The following is a 24,127-nucleotide window of genomic DNA, read 5'->3' as shown; positions in this document are numbered from 1 at the left end:
CTTGTCACATTATAAATGCATTAGAATCATTTATTCATTAGAAAAATAATTGTTTTGAACAATGAAGCTTTCAGTTTTTATGTACGTAATTCATAAATAAAAAAACAACTATCTAAGTGTTTCTGTTCAGAGAGGTCAGTAATGGAAAGCTATAAATTCAACTCAAATTACATAATATAAAAAGCTCACCTGCATTACTAGAAGGTAATATCTTTAAACAAACGCATTTTAAAATAGGATGCCCCCAACTTTTTCAGAACTTATAATGGATACAATATTACATTTGTCCTTATCTTCTTTTTTAATAGTTCTTTAAGCCTTAAAATGTAACATTTGTACTTTTAGAATTTCTGATAAATAGATCATAATTTCATGTGATAGTTACACATTCACACATAGTACAATGTAGTGGTCAAGTATTAGCGATGGTAATAACAAATTTTAACAATTTTAATGTTCCATGACAGGATAATTTATATCCAACATATAAAACACATACACGTAACTTTAAGGAAAAAAATATATCACCTTTAAATAATCAAAAGTAGCAATCAGATTTTCTGTATTATTTTCAGCCTGTAGAAGGGTTTTCACTGCCTAAATTTAAGCAATGTGCTGATTAGAAAAGAGATAATATATTAATAGTACAATTATATATACCGTGGTATATTTATACATATCTATGTGTGTATGTGGGTGCATGTATATCAACAGCCAACTTAAGGTGTCTGGTTCTTTTTGTAAACTATAACTTCCAAGTTGTATTTTACACGAGTAAGATCTGAATAGATAATTCAACCTCGTACTTTTGTTAGTTTTGTCTCTCATTCTCTTTTCCACATGTTCGCTTTTGTGTCTCTTTATTGATTACAGGCGGAGAAGGCGATGGCTCCCCACTCCAGTACTCTTGCCTGGAAAATCCCATGGCAGAGGAGCCTGGTGGGCTGCAGTCCATGGGGTCGCGAAGAGTCGGAGACGACTGACCGACTTCACTTTTACTTTTCACTTTCATGCACTGGAGAGGGAAATGGCAACCCACTCCAGTGTTCTTGCCTGGAGAATCCCAGGGATGGGGGAGCCTGGTGGGCTGCCAGCTATGGGGTCACACAGAGTCAGACACGACTGAAGTGACTTAGCAGCAGCAGCAGCATTGATTACATGAAATTAGAACTCTCATTTCCAACATTTCTCCTAGGAGAAGTTAAATAAGTTCCATTAAGTACTGATTATCATTTTTTACTTTACATTTCTATATTCACCTGGTCTGAAAAAAACAATTAACCATGTAGTTTTTCTTCTATCCTTCAAAATCACTTGTTTTCACCCAGTAATAAGGATACAACGGAAGACCTGGATTAAAATCAAGGTAAACTATGCCCACATATAAAAAACTATCATAATCTGAAATTTTTCTACAACCTCCAAACATGTTATACTAAAACTAATGGATTTAAAATATAATATTGTTTTGAAGGGGCATCTATCAGAGGTCATGGCAGAAAGTCTACTGAATACGCCATTTTATTGTAAAGAACAAACACGGACACTTCATGTGATGAGAGAAGCTGAAATGTCTTTTACGGCAGTTTCAACCTCTTGGTTTGGCCGTTCTGGATCAAGAAGGGCAATGCTATTGGAGTTCTCCCCCTGTTTGTCTACCTTTGGGGAAGCAGCCTGGTCTTGAGACTGTTTGTTCTCTTTAGCCAACTCTAAGGTCGCGCTCTCCCCAGAAGGCTGACAGGACCTCTCTAAATGAACCACTTGTTTCCTTGCTTCTGCTTCTTGCTCACATAGCAGTCTCTCCACCTCCACCTCGAGCTCCAAAGTCTCCTCGTCGGCGTGCACATCCAGCTGTTGCATCAACTCCTCCAGCTTCTTGGCCTTGCGGAGCTCGTTCTGCTGGATGATCGTACAAAGGTGTTCAGTGAGCTGCTCTTTAAGCTCAGTCTTGCGCTGCAGCTCTAGCTTTGCTGTCACGTACTCCGCTTCAGCCCTGTCAAACCGCTTCCTGCAGGAGCAGATAGAAACACTGGTCTATTAGCTAGCTATTGAAGGAGACAGAGGGCTAGACACAGTAACTCCAACACCAGAAAAAATGATGTATGCAGAAAATATGGCTATTAATACTTTACAAACACCTGTCTACATGTTAGACCAAGTAGGGTACTGCTGCGGAAACTTCCACAACATGCACGTCTGGACTCTCCTAACCTAACCACATTTTCCTGTACCCATTTTCTCTTTCCAAGGCTATGCGTGAATGAAACCAGGCTGAAAAGTTAATTCAGTGGCGTGCTAGCTCCAGTGGGGGAAAGCCCTAATATGCAGTGTTTGTCAATTTATGTAGTAAAACTATGATTACCATGGCCAATTTCAAGCTACTGATGTGATATCCCTGAATGCAGAATTGGGAAGAGATACACAAACTCTCTCATGAACCAGGGCAAGCCAGCTCTAGCATGCTGCTGCTACTGCTAAGTCACGTCAGTCGTGTCCGACTCTGTGCGACCCCATAGACGGAAGCCCACCAGGCTCCTCTGTCCCTGGAATTCTCTAGGCAAGAACACTGGAGAGGGCTGCCATTTCCTTTTCCAATGTATGAAAGTGAAAAATGAAAGTGAAGTCGCTCAACTGTGTCCGACCCCTAGCGACCCCATGGACTGTAGCCCACCAGGCCCCTCCGTCCATGGGATTTCCCAGGCAAGAGTACTGGAGTGGGGTGCCATTGCCCTCTCCAGCTCTAGCATATAGCCAGTTAAATTTATGAGAGGTATAACAATGGATGGAGAAAGCAGAAAAATCTGTATCTCTTGACTAAATGGATTAGAAAAGGGAGAAACCTTTTGGTGGAGAAAGACATGGACAGTAGCACCTATTGCTTGTGAGAACCAAAAATGTCTCCAGATATTACCAAATGTCTCCTACGGGGCAAAACTGCCTCCAGTTGAGAAGCCCCAGGTTGTTTTCACCCTGTCCACTCTGCAACAGACTACTGTGAGACTTTTACTAAGAAAAGCCAATTATTTTTACATATACAGAAACTCCATAGGTAGATAATGCCAGTCTTATTTGATGCAGGGTAATTCTACTGAGGATGTCAATTTATGATCTCCCTTTTGTTTTTTTCATTCGCCTTTCCATATAATGTGTCGCTTTTCTTTTTGTCTAGAAGAGGTTGATTCCTACCTACCAACTACTTATTCTATTCAGTTACTACTAACAGTTGTGAAGGCTATGCTGCCTTACCCGTTATGATTGCCTTACCTTGAGTGTGTGCATGCTCAGTCACTTAGTTGTGTCCATCTCTTTGCGATCCTATGGACCGTAGCCTGCCAGGCTCCTCAGTCCATGAGATTTTCCAGGCACGAGTACTGAAGTGGATTGCCATGCCCTCTTCCAGGGGATCTTTCTGACTCAGGGATCGAACCTGAGTCCCCTGCATTACAGGCGGATTCTTTACTGCAGAGCCACCAGGGAAGCCCTGCCTTACCTTACTCAATGTAATAGTAATTTCCAGTAATAGAGTTATGGCAAAAAAAGAAATAGGTATGATCTCCTTATGCAAGAGTCTCAGAAGGAAATACAGTGAAAAATAAATAAATAAAAGGCCTTGCTTTTAGAGAACCCAGGGTTCAAAACCTACCTTTGTCATTTACAATGTGTGTACATCTTTTGGCAAAAGCCTTTTCTGGATGTGATGAACAGATATTGAGTCATACTAGCTCAAGTACAGAGGGGGTTTTATTGCAGGATGTAAGAGGCAATCTCACAGGCATGTCATCAGAATAAAGGGCTCTTCTCTTCAATGGTCAGAAACCAGAGTTTCTTTCTTTTAGGCTTTCCTATCATATTCACAGCCCAATATGGCCACCAGCTGTGTGATATCAAATTCTCTTCAATCAAACCCTCCATGTTCCAAAATTCCTTCTGGCTGGGTTGGCTTGGCTTGACTTACATCAATTTAAACAGAACCCTTAGTGCCAGGTCATGCCAGGCCCCTCAGTTCAGTTTATGGATTAAATGTTCTGGGGTTCCCATTTTTGTTATCAAGTGTGCCCCAGGCACATGTTGACACCATGAAAACAAAACACAGCCACGTTCCGGTGGAAGAGGCTGAAAAAAAGGCAGGCAGTGACTAAATATTCCAGTATGGTGAGCAGGGGTAGTTTCGTGAACTAAGTCTTGGTTTGTCTATACAATAGTGATGATAATAATACCTCATAGGAGTGTTAACTAAGCATTAAATAGAAAAAACAGGGCAAGTGTCTAGCCCAGTGCCTGGTAGGCATTCAAGAAACAGAACTTCCTCTTCAGAGCACCAGAATTGAAAAGTACTGTTAGTATATCACTAAACATGTATCTGGGCTTTCCTGGTGGCTCAGATGGTAAAGGATTTGCCTACAATACAGGAAACCTGGGTTTGATCCATGGGTGGGGAAGATTCCCTAGAGAAGGGCATGGCAACCCACTCCAGTATTCTTGCTTGGAGAATCCCATGGACAAAGGAGCCTGGTGGGCTATAGTCCATGGGATCATGACTGAGCAACTAAGCACACAAATATTTACAATTAAACTTATTAAACAATTTAAGGACTTAGGGTTTATATTTGAAAACTTTACATAATGTTCACTTCTCATATCTAATTATTTTACTGTCATCTAGTAAATATCAGAATAAGAACAAGCTGGTTTTCAACCACCCCTATGTTAAAAGAATCGTTACAAAGGAGGGTATGTGGAGTATATGGATCCCTTATTCCCATGTTTTATAATATCCTACCTATGAATGTTCTTCCATCAAGCTTGAGAGCTCTGACAACATTCTCTAGAGGTATATGTATCTTGTCCCTCCCCTTGACTCAAGCCCCACTTCTCTGCAAGTCTGTGGTCAGCCTCAGTCAGTCAGAGTCAGTTAGTAAAGATTTACTGACTAGGCTCATGAATGCTGAATTGAAATAAAATTTGCAAATCGGTCCCTAGGTTTCCACTGATCTTTCACTCTGAATAAATCATTGAAGATTCTGCATTTTGTTTATTTATTTAAAGTCCTCTGGCCAGAAACATGCATATATATATATATATATATATATATATGTTACAGTGATTTATGTTAAAAAAATATTGACTAGTTTCACAAACTGCACTACAAGTTTGGGGGTCAAGTGGATAATACCAAATCAGACTATGAAGACATACTTTGGAACAGAATAATAAGAGCATTATACATGATACAGTAAGACAAATTGAACTGGAAATGTAATTATAGAATCATTTTGTTATTTTAAAGGAATCTTGAATGATTTAATGAATGTTATTTAAAGGATTCTAGAAACTATCTCTTGGTTTCAGTATCCCTGAAATTTTTTTAAAACACCATTAACCCTTGGCATGCATTAGGTCCCACTGAAATTAAAAGTTTTCTTAGACCTTTTAGTTCTTTAGTTTCTTTTCTGAACAGTTCTAACTATTTGTAAGTATCAATATATCATAATTTTTATTCTTTCTTAGAAGTTTTCCAGAGAACAAAGAGAAAATTTACTTATAATATTTTAAAAAAACAGACTAATTATATTTTACAGTTACTTTATCAGTCCACTGGGCCCTTTTAGAATCTAAGCTACATTATGGGATTGTTGAAATACACTTTTTCCTATTTTTTGAAACATTTGTCATTTTCTCACCCTAGGAATTACTTCCTCATTACTCATCTATTATTCCCATGTATGCTGAAAAATTAAAATAATAAGATAACAGAGAATGATGGAATGACCTAAAAGGATAATACAATAATGAACTGCTTAGTTTCCTTACTGTTTTGCCAAAGTATTACATCACCTTTTAATAAAGTATAAAATTAGACTGGAAACATCGTACTTATAATCTGCTCTTAGCTTTCACTAAACACAAGTGAGGATTAGTTTTCATTTTCTACCCAGAAGAGCAAAGAAAATTTACAGAGGAAGACATCTGCAGTTATTGAACGTGAAAGTGTTAGTCACTTGGCTGTATCCCAGTTTGCAACCCCATGGGCTGTAACCCTCCAGGCTCCTCCTCTGTCCATGGACTTCTCCAGGCAAGAATACTGGAGTGGGTAGCCATTCCCTTCTCCAGGGGATCGTCCTGATCCAGGGTTTGAACCCGGGTCTCCTGGATTGGAGGCAGATTCTTTACCATCTGAGCCACCAGGGAGGCCAATTTTGCAGTTATTAGACAAATCAAAAGATGCATGTTGTGGCAGGCTAAAAAATGACCCCCCAAAGATATTCGCTTCCTATTCCCAAGAATCTGTGAACATTACCTCAAATGGCAAAAGATGTGACAGAGTTTAAGATTTTAAGAGGAATTTATTTTGGATTATCCAGCTGGGTTCTAAATGCAACCGCATGTTTCCTTTTGAGAAAGACGCAGAGAACGTTTTGAGAGAAAACAGGAGGAAGCAGTGTGACCCTGGAGGCACAGAACTGAGCAGCGCCGCCACGAGCCAAGGTATGTCTTCAGCCACCAGACACCAAAAGAGACAAGGAATATACTCTTCCCCAGAGTCTCTGACGGAATGGCAACCCTGCTAACAGCTGACTTCAGACTTCTGGCTTCTAGAAGCACAAGAGAATACATTTCTATTGTTTTAAGCCACCGACTTTTCCATAATTTGTTATGGCAGTCCTGCCAAATCAACATGGCTTCCCTGGTAGCTCAGAAGAATTCACCAGCAGTGTGGGATACCTGGGTTCGATCCCTGGGTCAGGAAGATCCCCTGGAGAAGGGAATGGCAACCCACTCCAGTATTCTTGCCTGGAGAATTCCATGGACAGAGGAGCCTGGCGGGCTGCAGTCCCTGGGGTTGCCGAAGAGTCAGACACCACTGAGCACGGCAAATAGTGAATATTGTTTTTCCTGGTATTCTGTTGTTCAGTTGCTCAGTCGTGTCCAGCTCTTTGCGATCCCATGTGCTGCAGCACACTAGGCTTCCCTGTCTTTCACCATCTCCCGCAATTTGCTCAAATTCAAGTCCACTGAGTCGGTAATGCCATCCAACCATCTCATCTTCTGATGTCACCTTCTCCTCCTGCCTTCGATCTTTCCCAGTCTACTGAGGGTTAAAGAAAAGTAGTACAGGGAGTTTTACAAGCTGGTCTGCACAGCACAGGGCAGCACTGTAATCACAGCTGTGAACAGCAGCAGCCGTGACAACTCTCTCCAGCTGGCTCATCCCAAGTGTCATCTTCTCAGAGGTGTCTACCCTGACACTGCTCTAGAGAAGCCAGTTTTAAGGTGAATTCTGGCCTATTTGCATAGAAGAACCTTTTGTGGGCAGAACAACATTTTTATTTAAACAAAGTCAAGGAAATCTCCCACAGAACCAATGAAACTGACTACCCTGGGGATTAACCTTCAGCAGAAGTCTAGACCATAATACTATTATCAGCAGTAAAGAATTCACCTGCAGTGTGGGATACCTGGGTTTGATCCCTGGGTCAGGAAGATCCCTTGGAGAAGGGAATGGCAACCCACTCCAGTATAATAATTGCCTAACAACCACAGCTGTAAATTTAGAAAATGTTGTCTTAATCTTCTGCATGACCCTAGTTCTAGGCTAAATACAACCCTGGTTCTAGGCTAAATTGTCTATGGCTCTCTTTGACTTAATTCAAGAGCTTATGTTTTAAAAATAATGTTACACATACAATAAGGATATTCATAAACATCTATTTCAGTGTTAGTACCATGATAAACTGTCATCTTCAGCTTGTTAAGAGATGCAACAATTTATCATGTAAAATCTTTTTACTATATAAAGTGTACAAAAATGTCATGAAAAAATACTCATATACTGTGGGATATTATTTCCTTTAACCAGCAATCCCACTTTCTTTGTGGTTCTCTGAAGGCTAAAACAATGGCATTTCTTATATAATGTTCCATGTATAAAGGCATCCTTCTCCAGCCCTTCCCTAGGACAAAATTAAAACATGATCAAATGATTTTTCTGTTAGGACATCCAGAATAGTCAGAATTATTCATTTAAAGAGCTAAAAAGGCATAAAAACATTCCTCTGGCAAACTTGTTAGAGGGAAAATGTGCTAAAAATCTAGTCTTAGTCTAATCTTAATAAAATCTTGGTTACCTCCTTAATGACCTTATTAATAGAAACGGAACCACCAGTTATCAGCTACTGATGGCATTAATTTATGTAGTTAATTAATAAAAGCAACCCATTAGGTCTAATAGCATACGGTCAAACAACAATTACAAAAATCACAAGGACACCACAAACCTCTTTCTTAAACAATAAACAGTGAATTAAAAACCACAATCAAGCATTTCCGCTTTATTAAATTGTTATATAAACATTCTGATGCTGTGGTTTACTCTGGACTAATGAGGCATTCTGATTGATTTCTACTGTTACAGAGAAAGATGCAAAACTGAGTCATTAACACAGCGTTCCCTTGTGAAAAAAGACAAACCAGGATGATTAAAGCAATGCTGAAAAGACTGAAAACCCTGAAATTGGACTTAATTTTTTGCTCTTTTATCTGTTTAAAGTTCATGTAATTCTTTACATGTGTTTGTTTTGAGAACATGCAATGATGATTTTTTCTCTTAAAAAAAAAAATGCCAGTCATTGAAACCAAGGAAACATGTGACAGCAAACCATTTTACACACAGCATAACTGAAAAAGAAAAAAGGAAAAAACTTCAAGCTTTCAGTACAGAGTGGTATTTTCCTTAAAATGCTCAAAGGCTTTTAAAAAACCACCTAGATCTTTCTTTGATGAAAACTGAAATGAGTACTAGGCTAATCCTTTGACCATCTCAGATAATCAAAATTTCTTAAAGAAAGAGCACAGACTTGGTGTTAGAATAATATAGCGTTCTGGAGGAAGTCATTCAGACTTTTAAAGAGTCTCAAATATTAAACAGCTGATGGCTTAGCAGGAAAGACTAAAATATAAATAAATAAAGCAAGAAATCCTCTAACAGGGATATAACAAGGTTAATGAGTAGGGCAGATTCAAGAGTTAATGAAGACTTCAAGAAGGAGATAATTTGATTAGACAGCACATTAAAAAGTGAGATATTACTTTGCCAACAAAGGTCCATATAGTCAAAGCTATGGTTTTCCAGTAGTCATGTATGGATGTGAGAGGTGGACCAAAAAGAAAGCTGAGCACTGAAGAATTGATGCTTTTGAACTGTGGTGTTGGAGAAGACTCTTGAGAGTCCCTTGGACTGCAAGGAGAAAAAACCAGTCAGTCGTAAAGGAAGTTAGTCCTGAATATTCATTAGGAGGACTGATGCTGAAGCTGATGCTCCAATACTTTGGCCACCTGATACAACGAGTTGACTCACTGGAAAAGACCCTGATGCTGGGAAAGACTGAAAGCAGGAGGAGAAGGGGATGACAGGGGATGAAATGGTTGGATGGCATCACCAACTTGATGGACATGAGTTTGAGCAAGCTCCAGGAGTTGGACACAACTGAGCGACTGAACTGGCTAAAAACTGGAATAGGTACAGCACCTAATACTATTGTTATGAGGCTTAACAATGATATACATAAATGCCTCTGGCCCAGCTAACAATATACATTAACTAAATCAGACTCCTAACTCACCGAGCATACGAATAGTCGAGGCTGGCCTGATCAATCCGGTTCCTGAGGATTCCAATGTCAGCTGACACCATGTCATCTAAAGCCTGTAACTCCTTCTGGATCCTCTTCAGTTTCATGGTTTCTGCCTGAGTTCTTTTAGATCTATGAGATGAGGAACATGAGTGGAAAAATAAGAACATTTTAAAATCACATGTCCACATACAACTGAAAAAAACAATCTAATGTATATACAATACGATTATAGCATATAATTTTAAAAACTAGAAAAAAAAAACAGAAAAACTGAAATAAAACTAATGCTAGTAATATTTTAGTATATCTCCAAAACAGCATTTGCACTTTTTCCTCTTCTGATTCCAAATTTTATTACTAGTATATATTGTTTTTCGACATAAGAGAAAAAGTAATATTAAAAAAATAACAATAAATCATTCACTCATATGATTTATATATTCATCCCCTAAGCACTAAAAGGATGTACCTGTATAGAGAACTGGATATATTAGAGTATTGAACACAACTTTTCAAATTCCTTAAACTCTTCTTGCAAAGCCCATTTTCATTTGTCTGATACTCAATGGACACCAAGAACAGATGCCAGCATCTGCTAAACATTATTTCTTTGTATATCTGAGAACGTCTACGTGGTTTTAATTTTTAGGACTCATTTCTTCAAACTTCTACTGTTTTGACTCCTCTTCTGTAGGCAAAACTACAGGTCCTCAAAATTTTTTCCAGGGCTCAAAACCAAACACTCTATTTGGCCCCTTGTTTAAGGGCAACCTCAGCCCTCTCATCACTCTCAAGTACATCATCTACCTCAGAAACAATAAACAAATACAAAGCCAACCTTTAATCACGATTTCTCGTTTCAAAATGTCATACACATTCTCAAAGGAAAATAAAACTCTCAACAAAACCACCATACTGTGACTTGATTTCTATTCCATTATGCATTTACTCTTGTTTACTGTCTACAAAAGTTAACCAAGTGATTTTTTTTATTTCAAATATTAATGATTCAGGCTTCCTAGGTGGCTCAGTGGTAAAGAACCTATCTGCCAAACAGGAGAGGCAACAGACGCAGGTTTGATCCCTGGGTTGGGAAGATCCCCTGGAGAAAATGGCAATCCACTCCAGCATTCATGCCTGGGAAATCTCAGGAACATAGGAGCCTAGTGGGCTACAGTCCATGGGGTCACAGAATGGGACACAACTGAGCAAACATGCTTTAATATCCACTGTCCATTTATTAATAATCTAATCAGGTTATATTTCCTTACATTTCTGTCTACAGCAGTGCTGTCTTAAATCAAAATCATATAAAGAAAAACAAGTACTGAGCCTGTAAATCCTTTTGTAAAATCTCCAGTCAACAGCCTCTAACCTCTTACAAATAGAAGACTACTAAAATACATTTCAATAATCACACTGTTTTCCTTCTTGAAATGTAAGTCAAGTTGAAATTTTCTACGCTTCATGAAAGATCAAGATGTACAGTAAGAGAAAAAAAAATCATTAGTTTTAAATACATATATCCCTTTGGCAGATAAAATCCTGAATTACTCTGATACCTACTTATCTTTCTCTCCAGCCCTATGCCTTCCTCTCCCCCTGACACATACCCTAGCTTTAATGAGAAATAATTCTGCTAGACTTTTCTGGAGATCTAAAATAAAAAAAATGCCACTGAATAGTTGTTGGCATTTAGTTCTCACTATTCTCAAACACTACTTTATTGACTGAGCTTGGTTTCCTAAGGCCACAGCATACCAGAAACTATAAACTAAAAGGGAAGAGTGGGTAAGGGATGGGAAAGAGGCTCAAATAGGACTGTTGCTGTTCCAGGCCCGTGCAATGCAGCAGGGGAAAGGGACTGCTGACAAACTGGTTCTGAAGGTGAGAGAAAAGCAGAATCATAAGCAATATAAAACAGTGCTCTTAAGGGCAACCTAGAGTCATGGATAAAGTTAAGTTATATCATGTATCTTTTATCAGTGGGGGCAGGATAAAATTTTAAAATGGCCATAAAAAATACAATTAAGATTTGTGGCAGTATAAGTCACTTACTCGGAATAATCTTATTCCTCTACATGTCAGATGATTAAGCTGAGGTCAAAATTAAAACCTACATTTGTTGCCAACTTACTTATGAAGAAAGAAAGTGAAAGTGTTAGTTCTCAGTCATGTCTGACTCTTTGCGACCCAATTGACTGTAGCCCACCAGACTCCTCTGTCCATGGGAATTCTCCAGACAAGAATACTGGAGTGGGTTGTCATTCCCTTCTCCAGGGGATCTTCCCAACCCAGGAATCAAACCCCGGTCTCCTACACTGAAAGCAGCTTCTTCACCATCTGAGCCACCAGGGAAGCCCAATTTACTTATATTGACAGCTATTTACTGCTCCCTTATGAGTATGTAGTTGGTTAAAACTCAGAAACACTGATGATGATCTTAAGTTTTAACTGCATCTATATTCATAAATACATTATAATCTATGCTTTAAAAGCCTTCCTTAATAAATAAAGACTGGAATCTCTGTATCACTTGTAAAGCATAATTTGCTAAATAGGTCTTAAAAGCAATGACTACAGAGAAAATGTCATTTATTAGAAGAGACATAGGAAAATAAATACAGAACATGACAAAACTGATTACAGGTTACAAACAACCTCTCCTGGTTCAGGTGCCTCACCTTTCTGCAATAGCTTTAGCCAAAAGAGCTTTCTTACGTTTATTTTTCTCTTCCATTAGCCGCTGTTCTTGCTGGAGGACTTCCCAACGAGATTTTTCTTGCCTTGGGAGCAAATGTATACAAATGAGCTTTTGGTACTTTTCCACACCTTGCCAGTCTCAGTTCCTAAGTATAAAATTCAATCAACCAGATTATATACATATATATTTTTTTTTTTCCCTCCCAAAAAAAGTTCTCTTAAAAGGAACCCATCTGCAGTTCATTATTTTGTTCTAATAGGAACAAAGACTATAATTTGATGTAAAGGCTTAGACAATTGGCCCTTTGAAATCTATTATACACATATAAGCTAGAAATCCACAAACTTGAAGCCAGAGTACTATGGCATTTTTTAGGAGTACAAAGAAACTTGTTTAAGTTAATCATGTATTATATGCAAAATAGATAGCAAAATAAATCGTTCTATAGCTAATGTCAAATCTTTTAAGAGTTTTCTGTAACAAACAATAACCAATGTTTATTTCATATATTTTTCTTTCAATTTGTTCACTTCTTTCTAGCTCTCGTTTTTAAAGAGTGAGACACTACGAAATAAATGCTGGGCTCAAAAAAAACTCCAAAGATCTACAAACATGATTTGTCTTCCAATCTATCCAATTCTAAAATACATTAACATTTTCTGTAAATTCACAAACTTAATGTCAATGCAAATTAAACAAGGTAATGACAAAGCCGTTTGTCCCTATTACTGTCATTTCTCACAGCCATTGTATCAAAAACCTCCCTTCTGAGACCTAGTAACCGCTTGCAAAATTATCCTTTTCTCTTTATTCCTATTATCTCCACCTTAGTGCTGCCACTGGTCCTTGCTCATTTTTACTGTTTGCAGGCTTCTCTTCCCCAGATACTTTAGTTGCAGCTCAAACCAGTACCCTCTGTCAAATGATCCGCAGCACTGATACAGGGATGTTCTCGGTTAGTTTTATCAGAGCATCATTTCCCGTGTGGGGTCAAGGAACTCACTAGATAGGCATCTTCAGCTTCCAAGCCCTTCTTCATACTTCTTTAATTCTCTACAATTTTCTGGGCTATCGTGTGCCTCTTTCAGAAAAGTGAGATGTCATCTCTGAACATTCTCTAATATATAGCTTTCCTTTTCCTCTCTTATAGCCTCAAAATTTCTCCTTTTCAACAACCATTCCCGAGATGACATTTCTTCTATGAAAATTTTCTCAAGTACCTAAAATGATAATAATAATTTTCCTAATGACATTCAATCTCAATTTTCCAATTTAACCCCCCCTCCCCAACTTGTTTCAGGACTATGAGAGTAGATTACATTTAAAATATTAAATGTAGGCACATGTAATTTTGGTTCCATAATTCAAATGGCTTTATATCTCTTGTCAAAATGATTTCTTGGCTGTAAACCCTGGTGGGCAGGAAACACTTTAAACTTAGTAGAGAATCTGGATCAGCAGAGACTGGAAAAAGAGCTGAGATTAGATAAAACATACGACACTTTGAAAAAGAGTGACTCAGAAAATGGAAAACAGAAAGAGACTATTCTTTCTTCCCTGTGAGTGATAAATCAGGAGAAACAAAGAAGGGTTATTCATACATAAGTTATATAATAGAAAAAAACTGATTATAAGAATTCACAAGTCACAGAATGGCAACTGCCACAAGAATGTGGCTAAATTCAGGAGGTGGTTTCTAATACCAATACAACAAATAAAGAAATCTAATGACTAATTATTTAATTTGTCCTCTCAATTCCCTATACTCTTTCCTTAGATCTTCATGTCTCTTCACAAGCACCCTTTTCTGGGTCATTGAAGATGCTATCTGAAAGTTGAAAGAATGGGTTCAATCTGGGCAGGAGTATCATACATATAAGAACTGGTTCTGGTGAGTATAAAGGGCATAGACTTTGGATCCAGAGACTTGCATGTGAACCCCAACTCTATTACTTATTAGCAGGGTATTCACTTTGGGAACACAGTATCTTTTCTAAGATATCGCATCCGTAAAGTGAAAACAACGAACAAGCATCCTAAGACTGTTGTGAAGACTAAATAACATAAAACACATAAAATGCTTAACACTGCTACTTATATTTAGGTTGTAGCTATTTTTCAATAGTTTATTCATCACATTTCTAGGTTAGACTATCAAACAAACAAAATATTAAAACTGTATTTCTTCAAAGTTCAATGGGGAAAAAAAAAGGTAAAATGGAAAGATAGTCTCATGGATATATAGACTTACTAACAATTCCACTTTCTTTTTTTCCAATTGGCAATCTGGTTTTGGAGGCAGAACCTCAGCATTTTTGTGAACTTCATGGGAATTCTTAAGTCCCAGTTCCTTTTGTTGACTTTCAGTACCCTGTGGTTTTCCATCACCAACAGGAGAGGTGAGCGTAAGGGGAGTAGGAAGAGAAGAACTTGGTCTCTGAGTATTAAATCTTTGTTTTGGTGCAGAAAGCAGCTGCTCTGGAGGTAATGAGGTTGACCCATCTTGAAGTCCAAATTTTTGACTTTGCTCTTGAAGGGCTCTTTCTCGCTGAAGTTGTTGTCGACTTTTCTTCCCAGGGAGACGCCGCTGTGGTTCAAACGGATCTATATATAAAAAAAAGAATGGAGAAAAATTCCTTTGTGTGAGCAGCAAATAATTATAACTTCTCTAAGAAAATAAAGCATTAACATTCAACTCTAGTAATTCTGCAGGGTTTTTCTTCCCTTGTCTTCTTTAAAATCCCAGGGGAAAATCTGCCATCTTCCTGCAGAATCTGACAGTTCTCTGATCATACTGCTAACATTTAACAAAAACTATCCTACTTGTCAATTTATCTTTGAGGAAGTCCATTTCTTTGTGAGTTAGGCCTTAGAATACAAAGCAAGGTTGAATCCTGATTTGCTGTCAGAAGTATGACCAAAGTTGGCAGACAAATGAATTCACTGATATGTCTTAAGTTTGATTGATGGTTCTGTCTGTTCTTCTGAAATAAAATGGTGGCTTTTTTCACATGGGCTTCACCTTTCTTAAATCTTAACAGATCTTAGGGTAATTTGATACATAGGTAGACACAATACACAAAGTATTACCGAACGAAGTCTTTTAATTTTAGGGATGCTAGTTAACCCTAAATTGCTTCCTTTCATCTTCCAAACAGCCTGGGCCTATGTTCCCCAAAGTTCAGTTAGCCTTTAATCAATGTATGCAAGCTAATTTTAATAGCAGCCTGAGCAAAGAAATAGAGAAAGACAAAATAATCGGGAGAAGTATTTTTTAAAAAGTATTATGAATTAAATGATAAGAAAGTAATTAAATGTACTTTTTGGACTGTCCATACCAGTATTAACCTTGTAGGTCAGACAACTGGAGACTTTGACTCACATTCACACTATGCTTAAGATCAATAAGTGATACAGTCCATTAAGTGCCCAAGAAATGAAACTGATAAGTTTTTGTAAATGAACTAAATGGGGCTTGTAAAACCTAATAACGACCTCTGAAACGACATAAGCTTATTATTTAAATTTCCCAAAGGAGAGTTAAAGCTTGAGAGTCAAATTCCCATTGTTGCTTTTCTCCACCTCAGTAACCTTAGGCAAGTCAACTGATTATTAATATTCTACACCTCAGTTTCTTCATCTGTCAAACTGGCTGAAAATGTACTTGCTTTACTTAACTCAAGGAGTTGGTGTAAGAATTAAATGAAATATGGAAAAGAAAGTATTTTCAAAAGACATATAATCAAAAGTAAAATTTTATTACTATTGACTTTAGCCAGAAACACAAAGTAGTGTACTATATCTTGCAACAGAAACCTATTTTAGACTACTGATCTTTATTCACACCATCAGAAAATGTCATTGAGCCTGCTTACCTTTCAGTTATACTTGTTAGTTGAATTATTAATATCTCTCTGAAAGTCAGTAATGCAGCTTCCATTTTATTTTGCATTTTCACAGAACCTACCTATGACATTAAAAATGCTAATTTTTAAACCCCCAAACAACAAATCAGGTCACTTAAGAATTAAACAAATGACAAAAAAACCTTTTGGAACTAGTAAGTCATTCTAGCAAAGTTGCAGAATATAAGATTAATATACAAAAACCAATCACTTTCCTAGCAGCAATGAACAAGTAGAATTTGATATAAAAAACCAGAGTTACATTTATGTTAGCATTCAAAAAAAAATTACTTAGATATAAATCTAGCAAAATATGTACAAGATCTAAGAGGAAAACTACAAAACTCAAATGATATCAGGGAACTAAACAAATGGAGAGACATTCTACATTCATGGATAAGAAGACTCAACACTGTCAAGATGTCAATGTCAGTTCATCCTAAACTCATCTATAGACTCAGAGCAACACCAATTAAAATCCCAGCAAGTTATTTTGTGGATACTAACAAACTGATTCTCAAGTTTATATAGAGAGGCAAAAGATCCAGAATAATCAATAAAATATTGAAGAACAAAGATGGACTGGCACTACTTGACTTTAACACTTACTATAAAACTATAGTAATGACAGTGGGAATTAGCAGAAGAACAGAATAAAGATCAATGGAATAGAATAGAGAGCACAGCAATGGGCCCACTTTAACACAGTCAACTGATCTTTGACAAGGGTGCAAAGGCAATACAATAGAACAAAAATATTCAACAAATGGCACAAAAATAAATCTAGACACAGACCTTATACCTTTCACTCAAAATGAATCATAGATCTAATGCAAAACTCAACTATAAAACTCCTAAAAGACAACACAGGAGAAAATCTAGAAGATGTCAAGTATAGCAGTGAATTTCAGATATAATACCAAAAGAGATAACTGATAAACTATACTTGAGGAAAATTTAAAACTTCTGCTCTGTGGAAGACAATGTAAAAGGAAGAGATGACAAGTCACAAACTGGAAGAAAACATTTGCAAGTGACACATCTAACAAAAGACTGCTATCTAAAATATATACACAGAATTCTTAAAGCTCAACAATAAGAAAACAACCTCAGAGAGATGTTATGGGGAGGGAGGTGGGAGGGGGGTTCATGTTTGGGAACACATGTAAGAATTAAAGATTTTAAAATAAAAATAAATAAATAAATTTTAAAAAATTAAAAAAAAAATGGGTCAGAAACCTTAATAGATATCTTGTCACCAAAGAAGATATACACATAACAACTATGCATATGAAAAGAATATAAACCATATACCACAGGGAAATGCAAATTAAAATGAAATAACCACTACACAAATAGCAAATGGCAAATAGATGGGAATCCAATGGAAAGAATGAGAGACTTTATTTTCTTGGGCTCCAAAATCACTGCAGGTGGTGACTGCAGCCATGAAATTAAAGATGCTTGCTCCTTGGAAGAAAAGTTATGACCAACCTAGACAGCATATTAAAAAAGCAGAGACATTACTTTGCCAACAAAGGTCCACCTAGTCAAAGCTATGGTTTTTCCAGTAGTCATGTATGGATGTGACAGCTGGACTATAAAGAAAGCTGAGCGCTGAAGAATTGATGCTTTTGAACTGTGATGTTGGGAAGACTCCTGAGAGTCCCTTCAACTGTAAGGAGACCCAACCAGTCCATCCTAAAGGAAATCAGCCCTGAATATTCACTGGAAGGACTGATGCTGAAGCTGATACTCCAATACTTTGGCCACCTGATGTGAAGAACTGACTCATTGGAAAAGACCCTGATACTGGGAAAGATTGAAGGTGGGAGGAGATGGGGATGACAGAGGGTGAGATGGTTGGATGGCACCACCGAATCAATGGACATGCGTTTGAGTAAACTCTGGGAGTTGGTGATGGACAGGGAAGCCTGGCGTGCTGCAGTCCATGGGGTCATAAAGAATCGGACACGACTGAGAGACTGAACTGAACTGAACTGATCCACCACACAACCATTAGAAAGGCCCCAAATCTGTCGCACAGAGAACATCAAATGTGGGTGAGGATGTGGAGCAACCTGAACTCTTTCATTGTTGGTGAGAATGCAAAATGGTAGTCACTTTGGAAGACAGTTTGGTGGTTTCTCACAACTAAACATTTCTTAACATATGATTTAGCAATTGTGCTCTTTTGTATTTTTAATGAGATAAAAACTCATATCCACACAAAAACCTGAACATGGACGTTTATAGAAGCTTAATTCATAACTGCCAAAACCTGGAATCAACCGAGATGTCTTTCAGTAGGTGAATGGATAAACTGTAGTACATACAGACCAATGGAATATTATTCAAAGCTAAAAATAAAAGATATCAGCTATCAAGCCACACAGAGCATGGGGGAACCTTAACTGCATACTACTAAGAGAGAGAAAACAATCTGAAAAGGCTATATACTGTATGATTCCAACTATATGACATTTTGGAAAAGGTAAAACTATGCAGACAGTAAAAGGGTCAGTAATTGCTAAGGTTTAAGGAGAGAAGAGAATGAACAGGCAGAGAAAAGAGGATGTTTAGGGCAGTGTAAATATACTGTATACTATAATGACAGATACATGACATCATGCATTTGTCCAAACTTGTAGAATGTATAACACCAAGAGTGAACCCTAATGTAAACTACAGACTCGGGTGACTATGTCGGGTCAATGAAAGTTATAACAAATGTGTCACTCTGGCGGAAGACGTTGATACTGGGGATGGCTATGTACCTGTTGGGGCAGGGACTATCTGGGAAATCTCTGCATCTACCTGTCAGTTTTGCCATCAACCTAAAACTGCTCTTAAAAAATTCAGTCTTTAGGAATAATTGGGGGGGGGGGGAAGGAACATGCTCTTTTGCATACTTTTTTGGGAGGCTGCAAGTATCAAGGAGGCTGTGGTCAACTGGGAGCACAAGTATAGTTTAAAGGGGACAACCCATTAGCCACCTCTAACCTACCCCATGGACTATACAGTCCACGGAATTCTCCAAGCCAGAATACTGGTGTGGGTAGCCTTTCCCTTCTCCAGCTCTTCCCAACCCAGGGATCAAACCCAGGTCTCCTGCATTGCACGCAGATTAATTACTAGCTGAGCCACCAGGGAAGCCCTTAAAGATGACAGCTGTCACTAAAAAATTTAGGTCCATGTTACCAGACATTCTGATTTTTCACTAGAAAAATTCAGATTTTCATGTAAAATATAGAGCACTGTATCAATCAAGAAAATCTAGGTTATGCTATAGGGCAAAGAACCCTGGAAACTTTATGGTTTTAAACAACAAAGGTTTATTTCTTAAAGCTACGTGCCAACTGAAGGCCAGCAGGGGCTTCCTGCTGATCAGCCTCTCAGGGCTCCAGCCTGACTACCCAGTCAGCGTTTGCTAGCCCCCAGGGCAGGTAAGAAAAGAGCTTAGGAAGGTCTCGGTTTAGCAATTAATTGCTCTGACCCGGGAGTGACAGAACACTTATGCTTACAATTCAATGCTGAACTAGCACTAGGTCTGATATAATAACAAGTGCAACAGGAATCTACTGGGAAGAGAAGTGAACCAGAAATAATTTCCTCAGTATTAATTTAAAAGAAGTTTTAAGAGTAGATAATCCAAAAAGGGGGGAGGGGATGAAAAAAATGAATATTTTTGGCTTAAATCAAGCCAGTGGGCTGAGTTTGTGATCTTTGTTCTACATCCTTTAATTAAGCCCTGCTTTCCCCACCCAAGACAATCATCATTTGAATTATATGTTAATCATTCTCTTCCTTTGATTTTTATGTCATACTGTGTCTACAAATACTTCTTTTAAATGTTATATTATTTAGTTATTTTAACTTTATATAAAGGGTGTCATGCAGGATATAATCTTCTTTAACTTAATATGATATTGCCATTATTCATCCATGTTGTTCATGTCGCTGTAGCCATTTAATTTTAACGCTGTATAATACTCTATTGAGAATATTCTCTAAGAGTCTACTGATCTTCTACTGATGGAAGCATTTATTGCCAATGCTCACTTCAGTCTTCTCCCACTATAGTGAACTATGACAGCACCAAGTCATGGAGGGTAGTGCTATATGGAACAATCACCTGTCAGCCCACGTTAGACATGAAACTGGAGTGAAAAATAACCTTTACAATTTCAAACAACTGATATTTGAGGGCTATACGTTACTGCAGCTTAACTTGGCTTAACCTGATTTCACTATTATCAATACTTTTGAAACTGCATTTGCCCCTTCTTGATCAAATTCCCTTGCCTTCCCACCATCCTAAATTTTGTGTTTTATTCCTTTACTTTTTTTTATATATTCCCTATATTCCTAAATGAATATACCTGCTTTGTATGATTTTGGTAGCAGACTGTATATATTCTTCTGCAATTTGCTCTTTTCACATATTAAGTCTATGAAACTTATACATGCTAATACACACAGCTTGTAGTTCAATTCCCACTAGCTGTATAGTAGCCCAGTGGGTGATTATACCACAATTTATTTATCCGTTCCCTTGTTAATGAACACTAGGTTGCTTCCAGCTTTTTAATATTATAAACAATATAAACAAGAGTATTAAGAACATTTTTGACTTTCCCAGACACCCGTATGGGCTTCTCTAGACTATTGCTGTCTTTATTTTTGCTGGCAACCAATTCCATCTTCATAGATTATTTACATATATTTTTAAGGCTGGAGAACAGCTGGAAAGAGCATTAAAATAAAAGATTCAGCTCTTTTAGTTTTACAAATGAGAAATCCAAGACAAAAAGATTTAGAGGCAGAGCTGCGAGATCCACTATTTTCAATCACTGTGGTTGGCTGAGTACACAAAATGCTGAGATGTTTTCTTAAGATAGTCAAAGACTAGTTGTTGTCTATGTTCTAACATCTCGGTGAAACGATAGGTCTTAAAGTTAAGGTCCTTCATCCTCTCTCTATACCAAATTATGGAGATATTTAGAAATGTACTTTTAAATAATGAATCCAATGTTCAATTCAGAGAAGGCAATGGCACCCCACTCCAGTACTCTTGCCTGGAAAATCCCATGGACAGAGGAGCCTGGAAGGCTGCAGTCCATGGGGTCCCTAAGAGTTGGAGACAACTGAGCAACTTCACTTTCACTTTTCACTTTCATGCACTGGAGAAGGAAATGGCAACCCACTCCAGTACTCCTGCCTGGAGAATCCCAGGGATGGGGAAGCCTGGTGGGCTGCTGTCTATGGGGTAGCACAGAGCTGGACACAACTGAAGTGACTTTGCAACAGCAGTAGCAACAGTGTTCAATTTAGCATTAAGTGTTCCTTCCCTGGGCAAACTCACCTCTACTAACACACAATCTCCGTGACATACTGCCAAGCGCCATCCAACCACCAGCAGAGTAACATTTCTGTTAATTCTGTAGCAAGCTCTGGTACAACATCTACTATCATATTATATTATAGTTTGTCTCCTCAACAGACTATAAGCTCTTTGAAGGCAGGGATGAAATTCTGATTGTATCAGCATCCCTAATGCAGAAGCTGTCCCCCTTAACTTTGGGTCAGATCAGAATCAGGGTACTAGTACCAGGAATGTCAGTTAATTACAAACTTTAGTGTAACTTTTATGATTCAGCTTTTAAAGGTCTCTGGGTCAGTCAGAATTTTCCTGATCCATATAATGTACACTGCTATCACATTACAAATTTACTTCCTTTTCCACTCCTCAGGCCTAGATTATCTTCACCGCCATGCTAAAAAAAAAAAAAGCTGATCTGAGCAACATCCAACTTTTTCTCAAACTCTAATAAAAGGAATAGAAGGGATTATTAATTTTCCCCCAGAATGTGTAAGTTATGGTACCAAGAGTGGTATAAACTCACAGTAGTGTGTACTAGCAAGATCACTATACACAACTTTATGAAATTTCAATCATAAAGCAGTTTATATTACGAGTTTCTCACCAAATATCAGCAAATTTAATTTCCTCATTAAAAAATAACAAACAGTAAAAGTCCATTTAGTGATTACACTATAAAGATGGAGAATCAAGCACAAACTTTTAGCTTACACTGAAGTCAGTAGATATGCATGTCTATAGATTGATAGATAGATAGCTGTATATTTCACACCTAATCTCTCAAAGACCCTTTTGGTTTGCTGACTCTCAAGAGTTGGAAGGAACTGCAAAAATCATCTGGCAACCAGAAGTGAATGCAAGACTCCAGATGTACCATGACAAACTGCAACTTTCTGCATTTATTCAGATCCTTGTGCTTCCTTTTCCCAATCACTGCTTCTATAAATACACCACAATTTAACTCTAATACGATGTGTGCCCCTCCTTCCTCTACTCTGACCCCAACCCCCCAATCAGTGATCTGTGCAGCAAGCCTCCTACAGGTCACTTCCTTTCCCAAGTCCCATTTCTTTCCCAGGAAAAAGTCAAATCCCTGAAATAGATGCCTTAACTCTCTTTTTAAAAAGTAGGTCTCAGTCTCGTGGGTCTGCCACACACCCCCACCGCCACCTGAGCCGTGGCTCCAAGTGCATCCAGCTCCCGAGCCCCCTCAATCCTGTCCTCCGACTTACAGCTCCCTGTCCCTGAAACAGGTAACCCTTTTCCCCGCCCCCTTTCGCTCAAAAACTGCAGCCCCGCCCCTTCCCTTAACGGATCGAAGAATTAAAGCTCTGCAGACGCGTCCCTTTACCTTTAGTCTGCTTTAGTCGCCTCAGCTCCTCCTCAGAGAAGCCAGCCCAACCCTGCGCCATCCACCTTGGCTTGCCAGCACGCTTAGTACCCCAAACCTCTGAGCCCCGACTGCCAACACGACTACCCAGGCACATCCGGGTTCTTCCCCTGCCGCGGCGGACCAACCAATCAGCGCATCGAACTCTGGACGCAAGGCCCCCTTCTTCCTTGCAGCAGGACCCGGATCTCTTTCAGGCTGTCTCCGGCAGTGCCTGATAAAGTGCATAAGGAAATCTTGGCTTCTTCGTTCCGTTTGGCCTGGCTTTTCTCTTTCTCCCTGTCTCCTGTGCTTGTTGGATTATCGCTTCTAGAGGAAAAAGAGGAAATACCGATGCGAGTAGGCTGGAGATAAACAGGCAGTGAGAAAGTGGCTACGAGTCGGTGGCGGAGAAGGGAGGACAGACCCTGCCTCTAGGGGCTCTTTGTAAATTTACTGGAGCGGAGCCCTCTGCGTGGCGGTCGTGCGAGGTTTCACTGCGTGATCTGTAGAGGGTTCCTTTAAAATTGCACTGACTTTATCCTGCAGGTTGACTCAAGAATGTCCAGGTTTAAGCTTTTAATTATAAAGAATCATTTCAGAAGACTGGGGTATAATAGTGGGAAAGGAACGGACACGTGTAACAGCATGGTTAGGTCTCCCAGAGGCCGTTGCGGCTCCCAGACTTCTGTTGATTGCGGCTCGGTTTTTTGATGTGTGAATGATTCTTGCTAATCTGTCACCTTTCTCCTAAGGGATGTTTAAGTCCCGCCTGAAAAACGATCTTTCCTCTGTTTATGTTCAGTGAAGGCAGTGTAAAACGTGGACTAGGGGGGATGGGAAAATGTTTCCTAGGCGTCGCCTGCCTGGAGTCCCAATCTCAATATCCTAGTATTACCTTAAACAGTTAACCACTCTGGGCTACCGTTTCTCGTTTTAAGCAAGATTTCAGAGATTAAAAGATGCAAACGTCTAAGTACATGTAGATCAGAATGATTTAAATGATATCACATTTAATTTTTCCTATTTCTCTTTTCATTGTTTTGCCTTTTTAAAGCCAGTTATTTTGGCTTACATTTAAGAATTACATGTATGGCTTTTGGGTTTAATGTGTCACTATTTTTAAACAAATTG

The 24,127-nt window shown here is 38.5% G+C and overlaps 1 protein-coding gene across 1 annotated transcript; it reads right to left on the bottom strand.

Moving 5' to 3' along the window:
• Nucleotides 1,057–23,150, bottom strand: GORAB (golgin, RAB6 interacting). Its single transcript, XM_005690632.3, has 5 exons — nucleotides 22,976–23,150; nucleotides 14,592–14,940; nucleotides 12,317–12,418; nucleotides 9,621–9,761; nucleotides 1,057–2,008 (listed from the first exon to the last, which is right to left on the bottom strand). The coding sequence occupies exons 1-5, from the start codon at nucleotides 23,109–23,111 to the stop codon at nucleotides 1,549–1,551; spliced, it is 1,188 nt and encodes a 395-aa protein (XP_005690689.2). The 5' UTR covers nucleotides 23,112–23,150; the 3' UTR covers nucleotides 1,057–1,548.

This window comes from Capra hircus, chromosome 16 (genome assembly GCF_001704415.2).
Source record: "Capra hircus breed San Clemente chromosome 16, ASM170441v1, whole genome shotgun sequence".
Taxonomy (NCBI): domain Eukaryota; kingdom Metazoa; phylum Chordata; class Mammalia; order Artiodactyla; family Bovidae; genus Capra; species Capra hircus.
The sequence above is the reverse complement of the archived record's forward strand: the minus strand, read 5'-3'. Positions and strand labels throughout refer to the sequence as shown.